This window comes from Aythya ferina, assembly GCF_964211825.1.
Source record: "Aythya ferina genome assembly, chromosome: 4".
In the NCBI taxonomy this organism is placed as follows: Eukaryota; Metazoa; Chordata; class Aves; order Anseriformes; family Anatidae; genus Aythya; species Aythya ferina.
Window position 1 is genome coordinate 48994907 of NC_140300.1, and position 27161 is coordinate 49022067.

General features: G+C 39.2%; 2 protein-coding genes across 12 annotated transcripts; one reads left to right on the top strand and one right to left on the bottom strand.

Annotated features, from left to right (window-relative positions):
- Positions 1 to 66: 66 nt before the first annotated feature.
- Positions 67 to 26460, bottom strand: LOC311435505 (uncharacterized protein). Of its 11 annotated transcripts, XR_014692179.1 has the most exons (9): positions 26109 to 26420; positions 25871 to 25984; positions 24898 to 25002; positions 22548 to 22647; positions 22021 to 22180; positions 12405 to 12471; positions 11337 to 11456; positions 5692 to 5920; positions 67 to 2199 (listed from the first exon to the last, which is right to left on the bottom strand). XR_014692179.1 is itself a non-coding variant. In XM_084516585.1 (7 exons), exons 3-7 carry the CDS (start codon positions 24958 to 24960, stop codon positions 2131 to 2133), a joined length of 621 nt encoding a protein of 206 aa, XP_084372711.1. In that variant the 5' UTR covers positions 24961 to 25002; positions 25871 to 25984; positions 26109 to 26416; the 3' UTR covers positions 67 to 2130. The 11 variants fall into 11 exon arrangements, 8 of the variants coding, with proteins under 8 accessions (XP_084372711.1, XP_084372714.1, XP_084372712.1 ...); XR_014692181.1 differs by lacking the exons at positions 67 to 2199; positions 5692 to 5920 and adding an exon at positions 9878 to 10613 and having other exon boundaries at positions 26109 to 26421; XR_014692180.1 differs by lacking the exons at positions 24898 to 25002; positions 25871 to 25984; positions 26109 to 26420 and adding an exon at positions 16577 to 16653 and having other exon boundaries at positions 22548 to 22741.
- On the top strand, positions 6044 to 14397 carry NPY5R (neuropeptide Y receptor Y5). Its single transcript, XM_084516584.1, has 2 exons — positions 6044 to 6319; positions 12661 to 14397. The coding sequence occupies exon 2, from the start codon at positions 12670 to 12672 to the stop codon at positions 14002 to 14004; it is 1335 nt and encodes a 444-aa protein (XP_084372710.1). The 5' UTR covers positions 6044 to 6319; positions 12661 to 12669; the 3' UTR covers positions 14005 to 14397.
- Positions 26461 to 27161: the final 701 nt, after the last annotated feature.

Here is a 27161-nt window from a genome sequence, read left to right on the forward strand (position 1 = left end):
TGATTTTATTTGCCATTCGCTCTTTTGATAATCGTGAAATACATTGCTCTCACACACAAGAGGCACTTCTGCAGAAGATCTATTTTAATATGCATTAAAAAATAAAAAGCAAAAAAGTCAACCAACCACCATCAACAACAAACAAGAACAACAGGGAGTTTGGAAGCTAGTACAGAAGTCTGAGAAAAGGTACCCAGATCGACTCAGGTTTATTGAACAGCACCTGAAAAATGTCTCCCTGCAGGCTGTATTAGGATTTTGCAGCTCATGTAAAGCAGAAGTGCCCTGACTCTTCCAAGGATCCAGATTAATTTTTCAAGTGCAAGGAGTTCCAGTTACAATACCTCTGTTATAGGACAATGCTCTGTTATGTTGTGGATAGCTCTCAAGCAAGTATCTGTGTTAATTATAGCTAAGAAAAAATAGTTACATGCAATAAATGATTGTAACATGTTTTGCAGAATAAGCCTCATGGGAAGGTTTGTTCGTGTTCCTCCTGTATTTCCAGGCATTCAGCTCACCTGCATCTAACCTGCAGCCCTCGACGTGAGGAAGGAAAGTGCAGGCATACCTCAGGGCTGCTCTGAACATAGCTGTAAATTAGCTTTGCTTGACTCTGCTGACATTTACCACCAGCAGCCAGGAGATAAGTGCAGGCCTCTTGAGAACTTCAGTTATGTGTGGATCGTTAGCATGCACCAGAATCCGTCTGAGCAGAGCAAAGGTGGATGTGCTTAGGCAGAAAACCCAAAAAACTAAGCTAGTGATGAGGATCCCATAAAAACCATATTTAATGCTAAACTGGTAACAGTTCAGGACATGTACAAACGAGGACGCTCATTGTTATGGGTGTGGAACAATCCAAGGTATTACTGATTGCCCTGCAGTCTCCTGCTTGGGGAGGAGCAGGTAGAAGAGTTAGGAGTGAAGGAGTGAAATTAAGTCTGGGAGGAAGGGAGAATGGGGCAGGTTTCTGTAGTTTTGACTTTATTTCCCAGTATACTACTCTAATTGGTAATAAATTAATTTAATCTTCACCAAGCCAAGTCTGTTTTGCCCATGATGGTAATTGATAAGTGATGTCCCCGTCTTTATCTCAGCCCATGACCTTTTCCATCTTGCTTTTTCTCCTTCTGTCCTATGGAGAAACAGGAGTAAGAGAATGGTGTGGTAGGGCCTGGTAAGGTAAACCCACCACACAGGCATTACATTTGGTGTCCTAGCAAAATCCAAACAGAGAAATGACATTGTGCCCACCAGAGAAAAGTTTCTGGCAGGTAAGATCTTTTTTCCTCCATTTTGTCATTAATCATCAGAAATCTCCATTTCGTCAGTAAATGAAGTGATTCATAATGTTTTGTCATAGTGGTCAGTCTACACAAGAATTTCATACATCATATAAACATAGGAAGCAAGCCACACAATACTTTTTTATACCATATAAAAATAATTATTACCTAAAAGACACAGAAGATAGACCTTACACGTCACAAACTCAGTGACCTGAACTCACAGTTATAGCAACAATCATTCATGGAGTTATTCATGCTGCAGGTGGGTGCTTGAAACAGAGCAGGGGAGCAATAGAAAGGGCTGTGCGAGTCTTCCAAACGTATATAGTATATGTGTATGTGTATATATCTATCTATATATATAAGTACATGCTATAACAGTCTTACAACAGACCTCCTGCTCTGCCATACTTGCTTTCTGTGCTGTATGCTCACCTCAGAAGACTGAATCTGTAGGAACTATGCCAATCTTCTCCAAAGAATTTCACATATATGGGAACAATAAAACACACTGATACATAATCACTCTAAAACACAGAAACATGCTCTTATCAAAGGTTTTTCATTAGATAGATATATAAAATGCATGTTGTGCACTAAAAGCTGCATAGCATCAGGTAAGTTCTGAAGGAAACTCCGGTTTTAGCAGTTCTCAGCCATTCTGTGCATCTTGTCTCAGCACGCAGCTGACTGTCTCCAACTGGAGCACCAAGTTCACAAAGATGTCAAATAATTCCTCAGTAACTCTTATTCTATTGCCAATTGTTGTCAGGATGTGAGAACACTGGAGTAGCAAGATAGGCACCGTGTAGGAGATTATCCTCTTCCTTGGAGCACATTATTTCAGTGCATCACAGGCACCCCAGGCTGGAGGACTGATGGTGTGTGTTTGTGTGAAGACGTGACACTGCAAAAAGAGAAGTACAATGAAAAGAAGACAATCATCTTAACTAAGGAAATAGAACAGCATGAATAAAAGAACACAGAATTTCTTTGAAGTAATAGGACAAAGAAAGGAACAAGACGTTTTGCAGAAACACATGGAAAAAACATGCCAAGAGATCAACCCATTAAAATGCTTTCTCACTGTAACTCTCAAATCCATAAAAGATATCATAAAACAAGGCTGTCACTTTCACTACAATGTATTGTCATGCATTAAGCTAACACAATCCCTCTCTAAAACTTAATATCCACAGAGTAAAAGAACACCTTGAGAGTTGTTTGTGGTTTTTACTGTATATAAAACAAACTGAAGTTGCCACTATTTTGAGTGGAAACACTGATGGTTTGTGGTTGTTGCTTTTTGTATTATTTATTTATTTTTATTGCTTTCATTTCCTAGTAAGGAACTGCAGTACCACTGAAAAGCTTTCATTTCACGTTACACTATTCACAGATAAGGGAACTTTTGGTCCTTGGGGCAAAAGCCTGTCATCAGTAGACTAAATAGACATTTTACTGTTGAGTACAATAAGAACAGCAGCAAATTCTCTGGCTAACAGCATGTTTATTCTGCAATGACTGCAACTGACACCAAACATAACAACACTTCACTTGAAGGCTGGTGTCACAAATACAAAGAAGCTGTGTGAATAATTACGTGGTTAATCTCAACTGAGTGTCTTGCTGCTGCAGCTCCACTTTCAATAATAAACTCAAACTAACTAGTATAAAGCTACCCCAAAAATATGCAATGCTACTTAAAGACAGCTTGAGATGTTACCTGGCTAAAATCCTAAGTCATGTTTTCTGCTATGGCTATCCTGCTTTCTGTGCATTCAGGGACCGAACTCACATACACTCAAACACAAGCTCCCATCTGCCTTCAAATGAAGCAGAAATAGGCCCTTACATGATGATCCAGAAGTGGCATCAATATTCAATGCATACAACACCAGCCAACAAACGTGACAATGCCTGTTAGGCAACAAAAATGCTCGTCCTTAGAAGTATTTTACTAGTTAACCATCAGATGTCTTGTCTCATTACAAAGACATCTCAAGCATTGCAACCTTTTCAGCAGTCCATGGCTCACTGCCTTCACACCCAGCTGCTTTACACAAGGTAATAACCTGTGGAAGGGACAGGCCAAACATGTATCCACAGAAGCAAAACACAGCCAGTATTTTTAATTGCATTTTTTACATGTGTGGGATGATCAGCTGTGTGGACATGTGGGGAAAATTTTAACCAACAAGAATGCATTATATGCATCTCACAAAATACCTCAAATTCTGCAGTAGTTACATCCTACTATTTTGGGTTGTCTTGTTGATGGATAGGGGTTCTATCAGTAGCAAACTTTAAAATAACATCAGACTGTGACTCATGGCGAGCTTCGATTGAGGGCAACAACTGCATGCTGTGGAATTTGGTTGTTCAGTGGCTTACAACTTGCTATTTCAGTGGCATTCATCGGTTATCGCTGACTTCAGATAGAGCTTAGATTCTTCATTCTTTCACAGTTAGCCTTTAGAAGCTAAATTCTCAAATATATTGGGATAATACTCCCAAAAGAAAGATATCTTTGGGAATGAGGTTAGAAACATGCCACAGTTCATTTGTATTTCTATAACAGCAGAGTTCTGTCCTGCATTTTCTTTTGTGTCCTTCTGAATCAGAAATCTCATTTTTCTTCCCCAGCTCCTTCAGAGCAGCTATCTTTCATTGTCACCATCTCTCACTTCCTCAAGGACTCCTCCATGGTTTCAACAACCCCATGAAGGCTGGTTTCTAGGGAACTTGTGCTATTATCTGTTGCCAGTCCCCTAATGTCAGTACGTTTCCTATCTGTAGATCACCTATTTTATTATTCAGTAGTATTACTGGTAATTCAGAGGTTCACAACCACTGAAAAGGAAAAATATGCTAATGGTCTGAATAGTAATTGCCTCTCATGGACACAAGTATTAGCAGTGAATTGTCCAAATACAGCTGAGAGGAAGAATCTGGTGTTATTTACAGGTCCAGGGCTAAAGGAGAAAAAATAAAATAATAATAATAAAAAAAAACCACCTGCCAGTACATTATTGGTTGATGAACTCTCCTGAAATAAGATGGGTAGGATGTTTTGTTCTTATAGAAAATTGCTTTGAGGAACAAACACTTTTCTTACTGACTGCTTTTACTAAGGAGCATGTAATTTCTAGAGGCTGCTTGGGAAACTATAAGAGGTGAATGCCCACCTTAGAAATGGTCAGCTTGAAGGTAGGCTGTTTGTACCTTCACAAAGGTACAATAGCATCCCACATAAATCATAGCTGGGGGATGCAAGATCCCATCACTTCCCATTTGTGGGCTTTTCCAGCAAATTCAGGTTGGTTTGTTTGTTTTTTTTTTTAAAGGCCACCTCAGCTTGCTGTAGTCAGAAAGACACGGTGTCCCTAAAGACTCCCTCTTTCTAGGAGGGAACTCCTACTTCAAGCAGAAGGGTCAGCAATGTGGGAAACTCCCCTGGAACACGGGGCACCCAGTTAAATCTGTGCCCTGGGAGATGGTCTTAAATCCCTGCATAAGAAGTGAGAACTAGGGTGGGTTTCTATCTTCAGGTCAAATATGTGCATGAAAAGCTTCCAAGGCACCAGTGTTAGGTGGGAAGATGGTCAAAATCATTAAGAACTGCTGCTCAGCCCTAACAAGGATTAATTTAGGTCTCCTTTGTGACTAACAGGAGAGCTGTCTTAAAATGATGAGATGGATTGGCACGTCACTTCCACCTGGCAGCTCCCTGTGCTCCGCTTGCACATGCAGTGATTCACCAGCAGTGGGTGGTGAATAATGCAGGAGCGGATGAAAGAATATGGGACTCAATCTTCCCTGCCATACTGAGCTCAGCCAATGAAGACTGAGGTTAATTGTTCCTTTAGCACATACCCTAAAATGAATGTTTTTTTCCACATAAATTAAATAAGGAACCTAACTGGACTTTCAGAGCTATTTCACAAGATGGTTGATCCAGCTGGTTTGTCTTTGTGCGGTACAGTTTGTCACTCGCTAATTATACTGACAGCTTTTCTGCAGTACTGTGTTAATATCAACTGTCTAAGGAGTGCCTTGGCAAATGGAAAAGTCATTACATCCTCGTGTCACATTCTGCCACCTGTGCTCCCAGAGACCTGCACATCACTCAGGTCTCCACTAGTCCTGTAATTGGGCTATGATCAATGGCACTGCTCGTGCTAGAAGGCAGCGGCTGGTGCAAACGACAAAATTTGTCTTTTCATGTTTTGTGCTATGAAATGCCCAACAATTTTTAAAATATTGCTTGCTTAAAAAAGAAAAAAAAAAAAAAAAAAAAAGAAAAAAAAAAGAAAAGGCTTGACTTCCTGCTGATGGCCCAGAAAAAAAGTAAAACCACCCTTCAGATATTTGCTGCTGTAAGAACTGAGTTACTCACCTCAGAAAGGAGAACTGTCTGGGGGAATCCATCACCTCCCACCTGTTCTAAAATAATGGCAAAACCTAAAGCCTGTTCGAGCAGTATGGATGGATGCCTCCAAGGCTCCGCTCCAGCCAAAGTGGGGGGAACCAGAGAGTGCTTGGGGCAGCTCCCTGTGAGTGCCGGGCTCTGTTCAGACTTCCCGATGTCCCACAACATGTAGAGAATTTCACCCTTGCAAAACGTCCTGGAATCAGACAGGGAAGAAAGAAAAAAAAAAAAAATTAAGAGAAAGCATCCCTTAAATACAGGCAAGCGCGGGATTTGTTTACAGTCTCACTGCATTTCCATGGAAACTCTAATTGTCAGAGCATGCAGCAGGGAAATAATAGGCTCCAGACCCCGCACGGAGTGCTCTCCCGAAATGCACCCGCGCGGCGGCCGGCTGAGCACCCAGCACCGAGCGCTCAGCACCACAGCAGCAGCAGCTGCCGGGTGCCTGGCCCTGGCGCCTTCGCAGCACCCGCATAAGATGCGCTGCCGGGCATCCTTGCCCTGCTCCCGCAGAGCCGTGCCGGGGCTATGAGCAGTGCCTGGGGGCTGCGCACTCGTGGCCCCTTCTGCAGCGGGCTCCCCGTGGCTGCAGGTGAGCAGGGGACAGCGGGGTGGGCAGGGGGCAGAGGTGTAAATTTGCATGTAAGTGCCGAGGCCACGCAGTGGGTGCAGAAAGCCCAGGTTTCACTTCAGTGTGGGTGGCCGAGAGGGCTGTGGAAGGGCAAAAGGATACCAGGGTGGGTGGGTGACTGTCCCACCTGGTTTTGTGACTCCATCCTTTGCTGACCCCGTGCCACAGGATGCAGGAGCACATCCCAAGTTTGCTGCTTCTGGCCAGCAAAGGCCCCTCTAAGTTGCCTCGCGCTTCCTTGGAGCTGGGGAAATAATCTCATTAGATGGCTTTTGGTTGTTTTGGGAAGCCATGTTCTCGTGTTCCGGGATAATGTTGCAATTCTTCTTTGAGTTAGGCATGTCAAGAGACCTATCACTAGCTCGCACGAAAATCAATATTTCTGGGCTTGTGAAGTGAGCTGAATCTTCTTAACTCTCCTGGCTCCATGGACAAGCTTTTGCTGTTGCACGTAAAGAGCAGCTGCGTTTTCAGCAGCAGCATTTGATCTTCAGACTGTGCTGTGAACACAGCTCATCGGTGGTTTCAGTGTGGGGCTCGGACACTGTCTGCTGAGATGGGGCACAGTTGCTCAGGTAGTAATGACACAGCTCAGTGCTTCCCTTAAGCTTAGGTGGACAGGCAGTGCAGCCTAGCTCATTAGCCAAATTTTATAACACAGAAGTTAAAAAAGACTCTGACTTTTTTTTCCTATACACTCCAGTAATACAGGGTTGGGGGGCTGTGTTTCAAAGGAATTTTTTGTGTTTTGCTTTCTCCCTGTATATCCTCTCCTGTTGTTAAGGTAGAGGAAGCACTTCCAAGACTAAGTTGCTCTCAGCAGTGAAGATAAATTGTCCTGGATAGGCTCTCTGACATAGACTGAACAGACTGTACAGGCACCAGCCAGTCAGTTATTTTAATAGGTATTAATATCGTAGGATACACGATCTTATCCATGAATAAGCCTTAATATAAGCATCTCATCTAGCAGAAGGAAGATCTCCTGACAGAGCAAATGCCTTCAGTGGAGGACGGTTACCTGCCTAACTTGCATATTCCTGACAATTTCCATTAAATACGTAAAGAAACAGAAATAGCTGGTGTATTCACTCTACTAAATTCTGTTTTATAGATATTGTATTTTAAGCAACAGCTTTAAGTGGAATAAGGAGATGAATTTCAAGATGTTAAGTATTAAACTAGCATATTCTATGTTATCTGATATCTTTAATCCAGCTAAACCTGAAAAATATTCTAAGTTCCATCTGTTACTCAGACCTTACATCAACTACAATTGAAAACATCTCTGAAGCACAATTCTGGTGAAAACAAGAGCCACAGCATTCTGAGGGTAACATTAAGATACATCACAGATGAATGTGACTTAAGGAGGTATAGCCTAAGGTCTTTCAAGATTGTGGTATATCAGCCATCATAAAATACACTATACTGTAAAAGCTAACTGCAAATAGTCCTTGCATTTAATGTTTACTGAGCTAATCTGATTCTTGCAGTAAATGTTTATATCCAGCCTGGGTCAGCAGTCCCTCCAGTCTCCTGTGGCTGAGCCTTCTGCCTCCCACATCCTATTGAAACGAAAGGAGACCAGAGCAAACCTGGCTGATGCTCCCACTGTGGGAGCTACAGGTGTAGCTGAGCTCAGTCCCAGGGGATGTATGCAGACCAGCAATGCAGAAGGGGGAGCTCAGATGCCCTCAGGAAATGCTACTGACTGATTGATGTAGGAGATGAAAACAATCCAAATTTTGGAACTACCAGCTAAAAACAAATCAGGTACCTTCAGACTGATCAAATTTGAACTTGAATATAGGCACAAGAACACCTTGGCACCGTGGTGCACTGAGTTTAGAAATACACTTCAATTTTGAGGACAATGTTTTCAAAAGCAGCTATATCATTTAATTCTATTCTCCACAGTAGGACTTTCAGGAATCCTCATTTCTCTGAAAGCTACGTTACACGTGCTACCTTGGAGTTGCCCAACTCCAATGATCAAGGGAGAGTAAGTGAGTCCTTAAAAATAAATAAATAAAGAGAAGCAACTGTTAAAAAAAAAAAAAAAAAAAAAAAAAAAAAAAAAGGCAAAAAGAAAAATGCCAATAAGTGCATAGATCCCTGTGTAGTCATTGGTATGCTAAGACTAGCCTGGGGACAGCGGATCACCGATATGGGAGTATGGGAGGCACACATTGTTCCTTTTGCACCGTTACTGCCAGTGACACTCAGGCTGAGTGAGCAAGTGTTTCCTCTGAGCAGGAGAGCAAACTGTGCAATTTTTGGAGAAAAGCCTGCTTTCATTTCACACAACCAAAAATGAAAATAAAACCTGTTTGGGTATTTTGCAAAGGAAACTTCTGTCAGCACAACGGTTTTCCGTGGAAATCAGAAGACTGTGGTTTTATGCCTGTCCTTCCCTTTCTTTCTATCAGTCTGAAACAAACTGTATCTACAGGTCGAGGGTGCAGGCAGTGGTTGCAGAGCTCTGGTGTACAGTGTCCAATCAGTACCTGACCAGTGCACGTGGTGCCTTCTTCCCATGCTCCTTCCTCATGAAAAGCAGGACATTATATGGGAGATGGTGCACTCCCAGCTCTCACCCAGGACAGAGGGCAGCCCCAGCACTGGTAGGATGCAGCTGGTGAGCCCTGGCTGGACTTCAGAGGCACTCCTGCTAAGCTTTTTCAGTATTGATGTGTCTTGGCAAAATATTTCTTCTTCAACAAAAACAACATGTTCACTTCCTGTTTTTCAAGAATTACATTAAAAACATGACAAACAACTTTGCTAAAGCCATACTGCAGTCTTTAAGTGAAGGCAGGAATCCACAGAACCTGCCAATAATCATCTAATTAAGCCTTTAAGAAGCCAGTAAACATTCATTTAATAAACATGTTCCAGTGTAGCAACACACACAAAACATTGTTCCTTGACCCTAGTTTTAGGATTACATCTATTGAATATAAACTCTTGGGTGAGAAAATAATTGTGATGTGTCTTGAGAGACTCTCCTTTTTATTTTAAGTCACCCAAAGGTGAAAATGGCAGTAGGAAATAACAGCAATGCCACCAGAGTGTTTAAATTTTCTTCAGAGTTCCTTAATAAGAATTAAACACAGCTAAACAAAAGTGAATGAAATTATACAGATTTCTCTTTAGACACATAGCTGGAATGAAATGAACTAATTAGAGAGTCTTTTCTACTAACACGGATGTTTGCCCTTTCTCCATGCACCAATGAACCCTGTCAATAACAGCTGATACCACCAAAAAGTCTAGGGAGGAAACTTCAGTTTGGGTACAGGGATCAACAAAACTTTCACAGTACATACATAACTGCCCTCAGAGGCCTACTATTTTACTTAGCTCACTACTTTAACTTAAGCATCAGTGTGCACTGTCACCACCCGGCATGACCTCTGGGCAGATTCGACTACATGAGAGTTTAACCATTACTGAAAATACCTGTAGGTACTTTAAAAGCAATCTTAATCTTCCTAAGAGAGGGAAACATCTGCAGTTTGTTTCTGCTTTACAGAGTAGTCCTTCAGTCTAGTATCAGTTAAAAAAGAAGAAAATGCATAATGATTTTTTTTTTTTTGCAAAGGTTAACATATGCAGGCAAACAAAAGAAGTGAAGAGCTCCTTCCTTCAGAGTCTTCATCACTTCAAGAACAGTTTAAGAATTTGAGAATTATTATTTTTATTTTATTTATTATTTTTTTTTAGTATCGAGATGCTACTGGATTTACTTCTCTCTTTCTTATTAGTCTTCCTATTCTCAGGCAATGACTAGTTTGTTAGTAACCAAGGCTTGGACAGTTCTAGCCCTTGAGTACAGTTTCATTTCCATTTCTTAAATAACTCCTGCTTAGTTTCAAACTGACAAGTTGGCAATGGGATGCTCAGCTCGTAATGCCCTCTTGGTCTGTGCAAAATATAAACTGGAAAAGGAAGACAAAAGGAAGGCAAATAAAAAGAAAATTGTCTAGAATTACACCAATGGCTTTTTCATTATTAACTCCTCAGTTATATGCAAGGGTTTTTCCTACACACTTCTTAGCCAAGGTGAATGTTTTTATGCAAAGATAATGGATTGTTCACCCTGAAAATGTCAGGCAGGCAGTATTTCAAAATGCAATGTACAGTTGAAATGACTTTCATGAATCAAAAAAAGTCTGCAGGTTACAGCTGCATGCACACTCCGAAGTCTGCAAAAGCATCAGTCATTAGTCAATCCCGTGCTTCCTCCATGCTGAATAAAGGAAAAAATAAAAATAATAATAAAAAAAAGATAGACATATGACATGTGAGGGATGTAATTCCATGTGACTGAGGTAAGGGTATGTATTTCATCCAAGGCAGAAACCTGCTCTGGTTTTCTCAGACAGAAATTATGTTGACTCACATTTAGAGAACAGAAAGAAATTTCAGCTGATGGTGGAAGTCACTGTGGTCTGCAGATAATACTGTTTTCAGATGATTGCTAGCAACTCAGATACATTGACCCAGGAAAATTAAGTAAAAAAAAAAAAAAAAAAAAAAAAACTTTTTAAGCTAATAGTTGTATAAGGAGAATCCAACCAAAATGAACATTTCCGGTATTATCAGTATCGAATAAAGAGAGACTGGGTGATTTACAGAATCTCTAGTCTGCTCCTTTAAAGTTGGTCTCAAGATGAGCATAGTCTCAGATGACGTTTTTTGTTTGCTACATGGATTTTCCCTATTTCATGAAAGACTGTGAAAAATTAAATAGCAGTGATTTGCATTAGTGCCACCCAGCTCATACAAGCATAACCGTAATATTTAGATTACCTAAATTCACATATCCAATCCTTATGTCTATTTTATACGTTCTTAAAAAACACTTTAGCTCAATATTGTGAGAAGTTGGCAAGGCTAAGTTCCCCCCGACACATTAGTGAAGACCTAAAAACTTGAAATGTATTTAAAAAATAAGTAATTCTAATCTTACTTGAGATTACCTCACAACACATTGCCAGTGAATCTTCTGAGGGTGTTATATGGTTCAACATCCCCTATGGCACCTATCTGGTAGGAATGTACATGTAGTGATGTGAAGGAAGGAGCACATCTGCAAGCATAGAGGAAATCAATAATATTATCACGCTATGAAGAAGTCTGCATGATACAGGCCTCTAAGAATAGCTGCATTCTTGAGATCTGCCAGTTTTGGTTGCCAAATTTAGCCTTCCGCTCAACTTATGTATGTTTTGGTTTTGTTTAGATCTTTTTGCTTTGTCTTGCCTAAGATTTCTAAATGCAAAGCAATTTGGACACTGGCACTTTGGGGAATTTTGACTTTGAAACTTTAATACATGTGGGTTTTAAAGTTAATCCAGAATTTTAAATTGATTTTTTTTTTGTCTTTATTTTTCCTCTTAAATGAGGACGAATCACGTGGAGATTCTGTACACAGAAAAACTTTGTGTAGAGCTAGATTTCAATGGTAGATGTTTCTGTGCTGAATACTTTGAAAATTTCTTGAATTTTCAAATGATTGGTGGGGTTTGCATATAGTTAACACTGCCCTCTTTGTATTATGTAAAATTGCTTTGTTCAGCTGTTTTGGAGGCAGTTTTCCCTTCTGCCTGAGCAACAGTTAAAACGTGTTCAACACTTATTAGAAGATGGTTGGTATACACATGACGTTAGGAGCTCCATCTTGGAGCACTGACAGTAGATCTCTGTAGAAACTGATTATTTCTGAAGTCTTTTACCTATTTTGTGTCACTTTTCTACTAGCAAGGTAAGAAATACTATAGCAGTTGTTAACATATGTCAAAACTTCATATGTTTTCAGGTGCGCTCATTATAGTTTGCTGTCATGTAATGAGTAGGCACATGCCCAAATGGTGGTTGTAATTTCCTTACTCATATGAATGAGCTGTTATTCACATGAGTAATCTCCCTGGCTCTAAATGGATTGCTTTTGTAGCTAACCACTCCCTCATGGGAAGGCTGACAATACGGTCTATAGCAAAGCACAGCTAAAAGCCAGCTTCATAATGTGTATCCTTACATTGTTATTGTCCAGTCTCAGCAGCCAGCTACCAGGCCCAGGTGTGCTGAATGCCACATGACAAAACCTACAAAATGAATTTGCGTTAACCTGAAGTTATTCAGGATTTGCTTCACCACTATTAATTCATTTGCATTAAGGTAATACAAGGTAAATTAATGTTTTTGTTGTTGTTGATTTATTTTTTTACAGTCTGCTTAATGCCAGTATCATCTTTACTTCAGTTGGTAATTAATGCCTTTCTTGTTCTAAGCAGGACTGTAAAATGGATTTAGGATTCAAAGACCACAACAACAGGACACCCACCAAGAATGCTTCTGCTGCTACAAATAATTTTTCTGCCTGGAAAGACTACAGGAGCAGTGTCGATGACATACAGTACTTTCTCATTGGGCTATACACACTTATAAGCCTGACTGGCTTTGTGGGAAACCTGCTTGTACTAATGGCACTAACAAAACGCAAGCAGAAGACAATAATAAACATCCTCATCGGTAACTTGGCCTTCTCTGACATCTTAGTTGTGCTGTTTTGTTCTCCTTTCACACTGACATCTGTCCTGCTTGACCAGTGGATGTTTGGCACTGTCATGTGCCACATAATGCCCTTCCTCCAATGTGCATCCGTTCTAGTTTCAACTTTAATGCTAATATCCATCGCCGCAGTCAGATACCGTATGATAAAATATCCCCTCGCCAGCAATCTAACAGCAAAACAAGGCTATTTCTTAATAGTAATCATTTGGGCCTTCGGTTGTGCCATTTGCTCCCCTCTGCCAGTTTTCCACAAAATTGTGGACCTCAGCAAAACTCTGAATTTAGAGGCACTGGAAAACAGGCTCTTGTGTATTGAGTCATGGCCTTCTGACTCATACAGAATTGCCTTTACCATATCCTTACTGTTCATGCAGTATATACTCCCCCTCGTGTGTTTAACTGCAAGTCACACCAGCGTCTGCAGGAGTGTAGGTGCCAGGCTGTCCAACAAGGAAGACAAGTTCCAAGAAAACGAGATGATAAACCTCACACTTCACCCATCTAAGAGTACAGGCACTCAGACACAGCCCTCCAGCCACACCAGGTGGAGCTGCGCCTTGGTCAGAAAGCACCACAGGAGATACAGCAAAAAGACTTCCAGTGTGATGCCAGCTATTTTAAGGCACCATCAGGATAATACTAATTTCAGAGACCTCCCAGAAACCTCTGGCACAGAAAAAAGCCAGCTCTCTTCCTCCAGTAAATTCATCCCAGGGGTACCTATCTGTTTTGAGATGAAACCAGAAGAAAACACAGAGATCCAGGACATGCTTACGGTATCCCAATCCATCGTCAGAATTAAAACCAGATCTAGGAGAGTTTTTTGCAGACTGACAGTGCTAATCCTTGTTTTTGGTTTCAGTTGGATGCCTCTTCACCTTTTCCATGTTGTGACGGATTTTAATGCCACTCTCATTTCTAACAGACATTTTAAATTAGTATATTGCATATGTCATTTGCTGGGCATGATGTCCTGCTGCTTGAATCCCATCCTCTATGGGTTTCTTAACAACAGCATAAAAGCTGATTTAATGTCCCTTATTCCATGCTGCCAAATACCATGATTTTATGAGCCACAAGATAAAATAAAATGAAATAGAACAAAGAAGTTTGTCTTTCAAGCATACTAATGTGAATAGCTGTACAAACTAAATTAGTGAAGTTTAATTAGTCTGACTTGGTTGTGATTAGTAGCATCTCATGTGAACAGGTAGTTCTAAGGCTGCATGTATTTCTTACATTGGCCAGAAATATATAACTGTATTATAATATTCTGTTACTCACAGGAAATCATACTCAGTGTACAGAAACAGAATACAGTTTTCATTACCTGAAATATTGTCAATCTGTACTTTTGAAATATACAGAATGAGTCATAAATGTAAGACTAATTAGACTTATCGGTATTAACTATCATCTATCAAACTACAATAAAATACATATCTTTTACTAAATTACTTGTTGAGACTACTTCAGTGCCAACTTTGACTGTTTTCTAAATTAATAGAAAGTCATTTTCTGGATGGGATCAGAAAAGTATTTTTCCTTCACTCTTTAACTCATATTTTGCAATACCTTTGCATAAACTTTTGCTTCTAGTTCCCATGTTGTCTTGTTCCCAGGAATGGGTTTGTGAGTAGTTATTATTGTCAAGATTCTTTCCATCTGTACTGTTTACCCAGTACAACCTACTTCTCATTTCCTTAACTGATTTTTACTCTGGCTTCTCATTTTATGGAATTTTCAGCCAGGCCTGAATTTATCTATAGCTTTGCCTCTGTTCTTGCACTGATGGCTCTCCTGAACATACAGCACATTCCCAATCAGGATAAGCCTGCATTATCTAAGAAACAAATAGCAGAAAGAAAACAGAAAGACAGCTGGACATTTTTCTTTTGCCACAAAACAAAACCCGCACTTCACCATAGATGAACCACTTAATTTGGGTCAACAGCTTTAAGATACTCCTGCCCATGTGCACATACCTACGTATGCTTTCAGCCCTTCCCTCACTTTACTTATTTTTTAACCAGACAGGTACTTTTTCTTCCACATTTAAATCACATGCATCTTCCCTATGGAAGTCACATTCCATTTCATAGCACAAATAGATGTAGATATAGATTAGATAGCTATACATATATCTACAGCTACCGATAGGTAAAGATATTTTTTCCCCTGGGTTACTCTAATTTAATAACCCACCTCTACCCTCAGGGTTCAGTGAATGTACAAAACCTCTACTCTGAATTTTATGTTGTAGAACTTCTCCCCAAGTGATTCTTTCTTTTTCTCCATTAAGATTCACAGTCTGATAGGCTCTTTACATAGCCTTTCCAGTCTGAGAAATAAAGTTATTATTTTTATAAATGGGTGGATGGGAACGCTCATTGTGCATTTTTTGCCTTGGGATACTTCCCTTCCAGTTAGTCTTTTAAAGTGGAAGCAGTTCTTTTATTTGAAGGAACTGTCAAATTAGTTTTATTATAATGTTACAATTCTGAAACCTTTTCTCCCCAAGCTACTATCTGGTAAGGAGTTTATTACATACTAGTTGGTAATATCATGGTTTCTATCATTAAGGTATTTCCCTGATGTCTAGTTCCCAGTAACCCATTGTTCTTTGTTTTCACTTGTGATATACTTTAATAGTTTCTTCCTGGACACTGACTATTTCATTTTGCAGATTATTATCTCCTAAAAACCTACAGCATGGCATTTTATAGAGTACAAACAGTACAGAATACAGGATATTGGAACAATATATTTTAAAATAGCTTTTAAAAAGTTTTAAATAGTTTAATTTGAAGATATTTATGGCTAGTCTTGGTGGATAAACTTAGGAAAAAAAGAAACTAAATCCTCACCCAAAAAAACAAGAATGTTTAAAGAGTTACAGCAATTTATGGCTACTTTACATCTACACCTTTTCATGTCATTGCAATATATTGTTTAACATTATTTTTACCATGTGATGTAACCAAACATTGTAAAAGAATAGGAAACCAGTCACATTATTTTAGCTTCCAATATTTCTTCCAGCTTTATTTTATTTACTGTTAACCTTCCTTCCTACATGCTGTTTATGTTCTATTTCTTCCTTTCTTTATCTACTTCTACAATTTCAGCAATTTCTACCTCCTACACTTCGGACTGTTACTAAAATACAAAATAGTGGTTTATTCAGTAATGAATCTTTTCAGATCAAATTCAACTTCTACTGTGCATGACACATAGAAACATGCTAGCACATGAATAAGTCCTTTGTCTAGTTTCTGAGGCACACAAAGATTAGGCTGCACACTGGTGATTTTATTGAGAGCATTGTCCGTTTTTTTCCTGTATGGAGTTAATAACTATGCTCCCTACTATTTATACTGATCAAAGGACAACAAATTGTACTTTGGCGATAGCGAGTTAAATCAAGAGAGCTAGTGAATTTCTTCAGTCCTGTGCCATTTAAAAATCCATCTTCTCATTCTTAAGATGATCAGTGGTGGGAGAATGTGTTTTCTTTTTATTTACAGAACAATCATCATCATTATATTTGTACATCTCCAAAATGTCACCATCTTTCCTCTGAAAAGTTATTTTTAACTAACTTCTCCATCTTTCTTCAGCAGTCAGAATACCTACCTCAGTCCCAGTATCAGCAAGGAACCATAGGAAGCAAAGAGTAGCAGGAGCAAGTGAAATCATGCAGAAGGTAGTACCTGAAAGAGTAACTTCTACGAGTGGAAGTGAAACAACCAAAACCATCAATTTAATGCTTTTCCAGTCTGGAATCTAAAGACAAAGAAAAAAAACAGAACACAAGGATACCCCAGCCCCACATTTGTTGAGTGGCCCCGATCAAGTTGAGCTGTAGCTCCTACATGCTTCATGTTCAACAGTGACTAGCAGTGTGATATCTCCCTCACGTACGTCAAAATACTTTGGAAAGTTGCATCTCATCATAAATGCCATCTAATGGCATTGTATGATTCTGATACATAGGCAGGTACACATACAGATATGTACAACTGCTAGAAAACAAAGCACATTAAAATGGTTCTTCAGATAGCATGTGTAATCCTCAGGCATTAAGCCAGTTAAACTACAACAAAGTTACTACTAAGATTAACTACTGTTACTTCTGTAACCAAAAATCTAAATAATGGTGATGGTAGGAGTTTATACGTTAGCATCTGCTAAATGCAGTCAGGAAATGCCAGTTGCAGAACCATCCATCTATTGGACTTAGAATAACAAAGGAATGTAACAATACAGGGATCCTTCCCTACTAATAAAAAAAGAGGGGTAGGAACCCTCAGAGACAGCTGATGATTACATATGATGGATGCTAAAACTCTTATGGCTTGACACACATGGGGAATTTTTTTTCAGTTCTACAAAGTAATATCATTGACACAGCTGACATTTTGTAAATGTCAAAGAGTAAATGTTGTTAACCATTGGCCTTTGCCCCTGTGTCAGTGATGAGGAAACAGGAGCCCATTAGGATGTGCCCCTTGGCCAGGTCACTCCCAAACCAGCAGTACTAAGCACGCCAGGAGTGTATTTATTTAGGTTATGGGGAAGAGGCTGGAGCCTCTGTGGTCCTCTACAGTGCCATGGCAACAGTGGCAGAGACAAATGTATGCCTTCCATACGTCTGCATGAGCTGTAATCACAGCAGGCAGTGCCGAATTCCTGCTCTTGATCTGGCAGTTAGGAGCACCAGCCCTGGGCAGGGTGGTGACCACTGGGGAAGCAGCAGGAGAGCAAAAACACATTGCTGCTGTATTCCCTGGGGGCTACAGCCTTTGCAGGCACGCAGCTCTGCTCCTGGGGCCTGGAAGCTCTCATCACAAGATGTTTTTTTCTCAGCACTATGAACACTTGAGGAATTAAAAATAAATATATCACTCGCATGAAGGTGTGGGAGAACCAAGAAGAGGAGTACAGTCTGGAAGAAAAGTCTCTGCTACCAGTCATGCTGAGGCAGGCACCAGATCTCCTTCTGAGAAATACAGGAGAGGTGGCATGGAAAACTTCCCTCAGCCCTACTGTTTATTATAATTAATGCTACCTAAAGATTACTAATGGATTGCAAATCCCTTCTGTAGTCCATAGGGGTAAATCACCTATCTTTGCACTTTGGGAAAAGCAAAAACAAAAAACAAAACAACAACAAACGTTTTCCTCACTGTAGTCCCAATATCTGTCTGTGCAGCATACAAATTAAATATCTGTTAACATCACAGACTCCAGAAAGACATCCATCATCAATGCTGCTGGGTCCAGGAATTTTCCCCTTGATTTTGCTGAAAGCCAAATTATGCCCATACAATTAATAATAAAAACTCCTAGTCAGAAAATATATTGATTGGTCTGGAAGCCAAGAACTTTTAAGCTTGAAAACTGCTTTAGTACTGTGACAGGATTCTGGTCTGAAAAAAACCTCTGCTTTCTCCTCCCACATGACTGAAATAGTTGTTTAAAATCATGATTCTCATGGATAAGCTCGATAAGGAGTAATAGACAGATTTTGGAATACTTACTCGTGATATATGGTTTATATCTGATCTGAGATCAGATTTCTTGTTCTTCCATTTAATCTTTTTATATACTTCTAAATCAAAAGTAAGAGCTGAATAATGAGTATGTGTACACGTCCTTACTCCTCTCAAAACATTTCTTTAAAGCAGAAGCATTTTCTTTCCAACCATTTGATAAGGCTATTTTGCCTGTGATCGCTCATGAAGCACCATTCTGTGCTATTAAGACACAATGTGTGTCATCATACTGTGGTTCGATGTTATCCACATGAGTAAATCTTACCACATCACCTGATTTTAAAACTCTGAAAGCTCAGAGAAAATAGCAACATCTGCTGCACTCCAGAGGTTACCACGATCTGGCCTCATCACCAAGCTTTGTTGCATGATATATGCTAAGAATAGCCTAATACAGTATGTTCTTGGAAGAAACAGGCATTGATTTTGACACAAACTTGGTAGAAAATATTACCTCCCCCAGAAAGAATATTACTACAGAAAGGAAGATGTGGTCACAGTGCTTTCTGAACAGTTGAGATGAGCATCAGTGGTACAACTAGCATCACGGATGTAAATATTGTATAACTGAACAAGAATCTTATTAATCTTCTTTGCTTTTGAAAAGAAAATATTCCAAACTATTTGAAAGTTAGGATTTTTTTTTTCATTACATACTAATATTAGGAAAAAAAAGAGATAACATTGTCACAATTCAAATTCAGTTCTTTTGAACAAATATGAACACTTCATTTTGCCCTTGTAGTCACATTCTTAAAATGATCCATTTAATAATGGGACTTAAAAATACTCCTCTGGGAAATTAGCAGAATGGTGATTTGACATTCAAGACTGAAGTCAGCTGGCTCTGCTCATACATGCAGTTAAACAAATGTTTGCTTTGTCTTAGCAGGAGAATGATCATGTCTATATTATTTGAAAGCCACAATAGTTGGACATTTTTAAGCAGAAAAAAATTATTCCTATCCCTGCGAACAAAGCAACGTACAAAAGGATTTTTAAGGCCACTTCTGGTGCAAAATTTCAGAGGAGTAACTTGGTGATGGACTAACAGTTTTATAGTTGTTTCTCTCTTCAGACTCCCTATGAGCCAAAAAGACACAAACCTTATTTGACGGCAGTCCAAAACAGACCATAATTATAATTTTAGTTTTACCCACATATCTGCATTTCTTTTGGTACGGAGAGAAAAAATAGCTAAGCAAGGAGATAATAAAAACATCCCTGCAACAAGTAACCTTGGTAGTTTATATCCAGATTTACCTGTAAGTGAGACGATAGCATTACTGTTTTAACTGCTAGTAATTCCCCTGGCTTTATGACGACCTCCACCAAATAAGGGTTCATTTAGTATTCATAAGGATTTTGGCCTCTTGGCCTGAGGATTAAAAAAGCTGCACAAGAGATCAGCACACAATCTAAATCTTTACTTTCTGCTGATTTTTTTTTTTTTTTTTTTTTTTTTTGTGGCGTTAGCACAACTGTGAAAAGTGCAAGCTGTTCGCTGCAGGAAAATTAAACTCATTTTTATGTAACTACTGGGACTCAATACAGGAGAAACAATTACATATTTTTTTTAAGACTCTGTCAGTTCCAACACACATCCCATACAGGTAATTGTTTCAAGCCTTGATGATACATTCTCTCAATTAATATTCTTAGGTGTTAAAGTACGTTTCAGGTAGCACAGCCGCATCTTGTCCTCACTGCAAATCGTGGCAGGTGAAGTTCTGAGATCTATTCCTACTGCAGAACCGAAGTGCAATATGCTCTACTTGAGACCACTTTGTAAGCCTGTTTGGTGAGTGAAGACCATTCAGGATGCAGTTGATCTCTACTGGTTTTGTGGGAGTCCATTATGCAGTAAACCTGCTCTGAGGCCATTTGTCACACAAATTATTATTAGTTCCCATGGGCTCTCTGGGCACAGAACTCACACCTTCCCCTTGCACGTCATCACACCTGCAGTCTGCAGGGGCCCTTAAGTGCTACTCCTTGCACAGAAGAGAGGAGATGGCTGGAAAAGCAGTGAAAACTGTGAACCCTCCAGTACTTGTTTTCCCTCTTCAGCTGGGAAACGGAGATGTACTAAGAAGCTGTAGAAGACATCTGTGTGAGACTTTTTGGAAGGGAAATGGGAATCACATCCCAGAGAAGAAATCTACTAGTGCAGGACTTGATGATTAATCCAATACATCCAGGACCCTATGGCCTTCCTAATACTAAATCTAAAAAATGTAGAAGGTTGGGTATGCAGTTTTGCTGATTTTCTTTTATTACGGTAAATCCATTTCAACTATTAAAGGTAGAGTTTGCTATGTCCTCTGACCCAAGTAACTTCACATTGCAATACAGCTCCAACACCAAACTACTCTTTGATATAAAAATATTCCCTCCATTTTTGTTGGCTTAGTACATAATACTATGATAACACAATAGGCCTGGTCCCGATTAAAGAGTTTGTTGAATTACTAATACAGAATAAGTGAGAGCCAAACTAGAAAAAAAAGCAGCACATCTGTCAAAATGAAAGGAATTAAATCAAGCTACCCCTTACAAGCTATGATACTGTAGCATATTTAAAAGACAGTTGATCAACTGCATGAAAAGTAAACGTGTTTTTCCATAGCTTTGCAACTGTTTTTGCTGAACTAGAACTTCTGACTTGTCCCTTTAATTATGAATGTCTATGAAAGACACGACTATATTAAGAATTTTATTATCAACAGCAACAACAACAAAAAAACAGGGTAGAAAAAGCTTTTGTTTAAAGATCAAACCATAAATTAATTATGGCTTACTTCCTTTGCTTATATTACTGACTGCATGCACTACAATAAACTGATTTATACTTTCCATATGTGAAGTTCACAGGATAACGTTCACAGTAGACAGCAAGCAGAACTAAACCTGTAATTTACAATGATAAACAAGAACTAAAAGGCAAAGTTCATTTAATAATCATTAGAAACACAAATAACCTTGCTCTCTTTTGTTAAAAGCAGAAATGAATGCAGCATCTGTTACACAATTTATGCAATAACGTTCATAAGAAATATTTTACTGTATTTATTTTAAAGAAATTAGAGGTGTAATAAGACATGGTATAGCCTAGCTGATTCTGTTTGTATCCTAACATAAATTTATCTTTGGGATACATGAGGGAGAGCAAAAAGGGATAAACAGTATGCAAAAAAATTGCTTTCTTATCTGAACTGTGAATTTCTGTTCACGTTCCTATACTCCCTTAACAGTGATTAAAGCATAATAAGCACCTTGAAATGAAGGTACATCATAAGTCTCGGGAACTTCCTTGGCAAAATCAAGCACTGTAGCATTACTCTGCATGTTGGTGATCATGCTGTTTACAAAGATGATTTCTGTAATACTACTCAAATGTTGTTCAGCAATATTTAACAGGAAAAAATCGAGCCAAGTTGCAACAGCATTTTTAATGTTTCCTTTTTTTTAAAAAAAAAAAAAAAAAAAAGTTTTCCATTTGTGCTAAGCATAGAACATTACCTGATTTCCAGATCTTGCATGAATTTTTCCCTCGCTATGCCTTCAGAGCGCCAAGCTACCAGATTCAGTAACAGCAGCAGGCTGCGGGAGACCTCTGCTGGTGAATGCAATTTATCGCCCTGCAGCTGCTGCTTATGGACCAGATCTGGATGGTCCCCAGCTGTGAGGAAAGATAGTGTTTGGAGCTTTTAATATTATTTCCCCTATGAATGTACTCGTAGTTTTTATTTGTTAATACTTTTTTAAGTTAAGGAAGAAAAAAAAAAAAAAGAAGAAGAAGAAAGTTCAATTTTTCAAATATCACCTTACAAAGTAAAACAGAAAGTCAAGAAAACTACCTCTTGAAAAATTGCCAATAAATACAACCTTCAAAATACAGTCATGCCTGTGTAAATTTTGCACAGCTAAAATCAGCAAATATTTCTCCTGGAAATATTGCAGTATTTTAGATGAAACTGCTTTACGGATTTGTTTGTTCAAGATAGGTACTGACAACGCAGTACCCACGCAGATATTCACCTACTCACCAGGCAGAGGATGAGTGGCCTGGAAATCTTGCCATATCGAAGTAGTGCCCTGGGACAGCCTAGGCATAGACGCAGAGTGGAAGGGCTTCCCCAGGAGTGTCTGGTAAAAGATTTATTATTTGGGGCAGATCAGTGGAAGCACCAGCTTGTCTAAATTGCAGGTTAAAAATAAATAAATAAATAAATAAAAATCTGACTCCAATCCTTAGCTACTCTACTTCAATAAGCTGGTGACTGCTGAGGAGTGTCATTTTGATTATTCTTAATCAGTTAAGGTGTGGCAAATACAATCAAGAAAGTGCCATGCAGTCCTTTAAATTAAGGGTATGCTTTCATCTACAGCTGCATGAATCATTCTGATCGCCTGTACTTAAATAGAGTGGAACAGAATATATTAAAAGAATCAGATGATCTCCAACTCATAAATACATTACTTGCAAAAAGATAAGTTGGTAAACTTCCTAAAGAGATGGCTTTAATGAAAAAGTAATAGAAATCCCTATCAATCTTTTTGAATGGCTACTGAAGAAATGGGCTCTCAAATGAACTAAAACAGCAGATTGTAAAAGGACATTATTAACACAAGACATAACTAATCCATAAATTTGTTGTCAAAGGTATCGCAAAGGCTGAAGTTTATATGATTAACAACAGCATAATCAGCAATGATACAACAACACCTTCCTACACCTGCTAAGTGATAAAAGAAACATCATGAGACCATGTGTAAATTAGTTTAAAAAACAGATTTTGGAATGAAATAGTCTCAGGTTGCCACTGGCAAGGCTCTGAACCACACCAGTTGGCAGTCAGATCCATCGAGAAATGCCTACAAATTTCCATACCAAAAGTTGACGTTTTAAACCAATGAATCTTTAAAAAGATAACATTGCTAGTTCTTTTTAATATAATGCTTACAGAAAGCTAACAACAAATAATCAAAAGAAAAACTTTTATATAAGAAAATCACCATTTAAAATCTTTAATTGTAATTCAGTTAGTATAAATGAATTCCCCATGCTTTTAGCAGTTCTGATTCTCCAAGCAATTATGAGGACACTGCCATAAACAAACAGCTATGCTGCTCATGATACCTGCTTAGCAAGTTTAGCTAGTGATTTAAAACTGTATACACTAGAACTAAAATACTTGCAGTTCTAGAGTAACATGGGGTACATGTGTTTGCAAGGAAGAGTAGGTACATCATTAACAGTTCCTTTATCTTGTACAAACAGTATAATTAGATATCAATACAATTGTCTAAAAGAACTTTTAGTAAAAGATTTTTGTGTTTACCATATAGGCAGTTCTGAATTAAACTGAGATTATTGTCAATAGGTAAACATCAAGCATTTGAAGTCTGCTGTCCACTAATTCTGTTCTAGCAGTAGTTAGGCACTGTGATCCACTGACTTTCAAACAGCAGTAATATGAAGAGGTCCCTTGGATAGTTTTAGATCTGTCTAGTTCTAGATCTGTCACTCCTGCTAAAAAAAAATATGAATACATTGCAGCTACATAACAGTAGAAAGGGAGGAAAAAAACAAACAAAAACAAACAAACAAACAAAAAAACACCTTATCAAAGATCCAGGTAAAAACCTATTTGTGAAAGTTCACACGGCAGCAATCAAGTGTGAATGAGAAAAGACAGCTCAATCTTCCTATAAAAATTGTGTCATTACAGAAGAACAATAGCACAAACAAAAAGAAACAGTTTCCCGAAGAGCGAGCCTCATGCAGCAGGTAACATTTTTCTTCATATCAATACTTCCATTTCTTAGAGGACAAGTGTTTCACATCAGCTCTTCCAATTATAGTACCCCAGTGAGAATCGTCAAGTAATTTCAGAGTACCTTTCCACTCCCCTGACTAAAATGCACCCACCCAGCTGGCAAAGCTTCTGTGAAGCTCACTAAATTGCTCAGCAGAGCATGAGGACCAAGCTGAGGCAAGTCATATTGGGCGTGAAAATGCCTTTTACTTTAAAAAGTTATCATGGTGGTTTTTCTTTAGGGACACAAAGAAACAATACAGTTCTCCTAGCTCCTTGTGCTTACTAGCATGTTGTAGTGCTAATTGTGACCCAGCCCACTCTCTCTTTTACTTCCATGAGTATTCAGATTGCATACAGCCCTGCTATCCCCCTCTCACCTTGCTACTTACACTAGCATTCATTTTAAAACTGTGCTTTATTTTGGAGTTGTAGGTTTCCACTATACCCACTGTGAGAAGAATTTTTGCCAAATTCTGAAGTTCCTCAAACCCTGTAGTTATTAGTTCCTGAAAATTTCATCCTGAAAGGTAATTCTCTGCTCATAGCATTCATTAAAGCATTGCTTTTAAAGTACCTTCTCTTGCTGGGTTTTTAGAAAGCACTTCTTTAGTTCTGCTGTTGCAATAGTGGATGGCATTATCTCTTGATAAATGGGTTACTATTTGAAGTGGCAGATGAACTGAAAAAAAGAAACAATGTTAACAGTGAAAGTGGCAAATACCCATCAAGTATAAAACCACTCTTCAAGACATTAGACTTTTATAAAAAGGAAACCAATTCCTCTGATAGAAATTGTCACATTTAAGAGTAGATTTTTTCTGAAAACTCTGAAAAGGAACACTTATCTGACAAAGATGGTAAAGCCAAACCTTTCCCAAATAATATTTTTGTACTATAAGATTTAAACAGTTAGTAAAAACTGCAAAACCAATAAATTACTAGGCAATTATGAAGCCTGCATGAAATTATGTGAAACGTTATAGAAAATACCCTATAAGAAGATAATTGTACATCTTCTCTTTGTTTGAACCAAAACACCTGCAATGGCTTTATGCAGATTTTACTACCAGCAAGAACTACTGAAATCAACTGATATGTTGTCCCCACAGGACTTCAACAGACAAAACAAAAGCCGAACTACTTCCCTCTCTTGCTCCCCACACCAAAAATTAAAAAATAAGTAAAATAAAATGAGGCAACCTCCTTTTCTTTCAAGTCAAGCATTAGCCTGGTGTTTACAAAGGGTACTCTTAAAAAAAAAAAAAAAAAAAAAATCCTGTCTGCACTGGTCTCCTTCCAACAGCCTGCCTGCAAAGTGAGATAGCATCACTGTTTCCTAAGAAGTCTCCATGTCCATTACCTATAAAATACTCCCCTCAGTGTATGCACAGTTCCTCCTGTAACATAGGTGAAATCCAGCTATCACTATGAGCCTGTGAACAAACCACAGAGAAGGCCTCTCTGCAGGTTTTTTTGCCAGGATGTTTTCACACTTCCAAAAGAGCAGCCACAGAAAAATCACCAAATCGAGAAGTCATTCTGCTTACATGTGTACAGCGTGCAGTAACAACCTCCACACTTCATCGTGTGTCTTCTGTATTAATTAGTCACGGGATAAACACAAATTTATATTTAGCAGGTGGTAAGTTAGGAGCAGCAGACTACAAGTAAAAATAAGATTGAGTGGAGCATCTGAAAAATAAAACTATTTGTAAAGAATCTGTGGCTAATAGTTCTGCAGTATTGTCCACAATTTCCTGATAGCAGTAAAATAAACTCTGATACCTCTTCTCTGCACTCCGTTCACTTAAGAAGCATCTCCAGCCCAATGCTAATAAATATTTGCTCTGACTCTTTCCAGTAGTGAGCCATCAGTGGATGGACCACATAACACATGTACCCACAATGTAATGCCAGGAAAAGTTCTGCATTCCACCACTGTGCTGGTCCTGAGCAGAAGACTGCTGTAGTAAAGTCTACTGTAGTAAAGACTAGACAAACAGAGGTAGTCCATCCAGCAGCCTCACCAGGCAAAGGCCAGCATAGCCTTCAGGTTGTGGTGTGCTGCATGAAACCCTCAGCCACAGGATGAACTCAGCTAACTCCTTGTAACAGAGGAGCCTGCAGGAGCTCCCACTGGCTACTGGTGATTAGGCCACCTGCCTGGCCTTGCCTTGTGGAGCCCCACTCCTGGCTCCACACAGGACCACACAAAAATCAGACCCTTTGTCTGAGAGCATTGTCCAAATGTTTCTTGAACTCCAGCAGGCTCTCTGTGCAGAACCTTTCCCTAACACCCAGCCTGACCCTCCCCATTCAGCCTCTGGGCTGAACAAAGGGACCCCAGCCACACCTCATACATCTTCTCCTCTAGACCCTCCTCCATCTTTACAGTCTTCCTTTGGACACTCTCTAATAGTTTTATGTCCTTCTTGTACTGTGGTGCCCAAACCTGCACACAGTGCTCGAGGTGAGGCTGGACCAACTCAGAGCAGAGCAGGACAATCCTTTCTCTCAACTAGCTAGCAGTGCTGAGCTTGATGCACCCCAGGGTACACTTGGCCCTTTTGGCTGCCAGGGCACACTGCTGGCTCATATTCAGAATGCCATTGACTAAAATCCCCAGACCACTTTACGCTAGTCTGCTCTCCAGCCTCTCATCTCCCAACCTGTACATTAGATTGCTCCATCCCAGGTGCAGAATTTTAAATTGTTTAATTTCATGCATTTGGTAATTGCCCAGCCCCCTGATTTGTCAAGATCTCTCTGGAAGGCCTCTCTACCCTTGAGGGAGTCGACAGCTCCTCCTAAATTAGTGTCATCTGCAAATTTACTTAG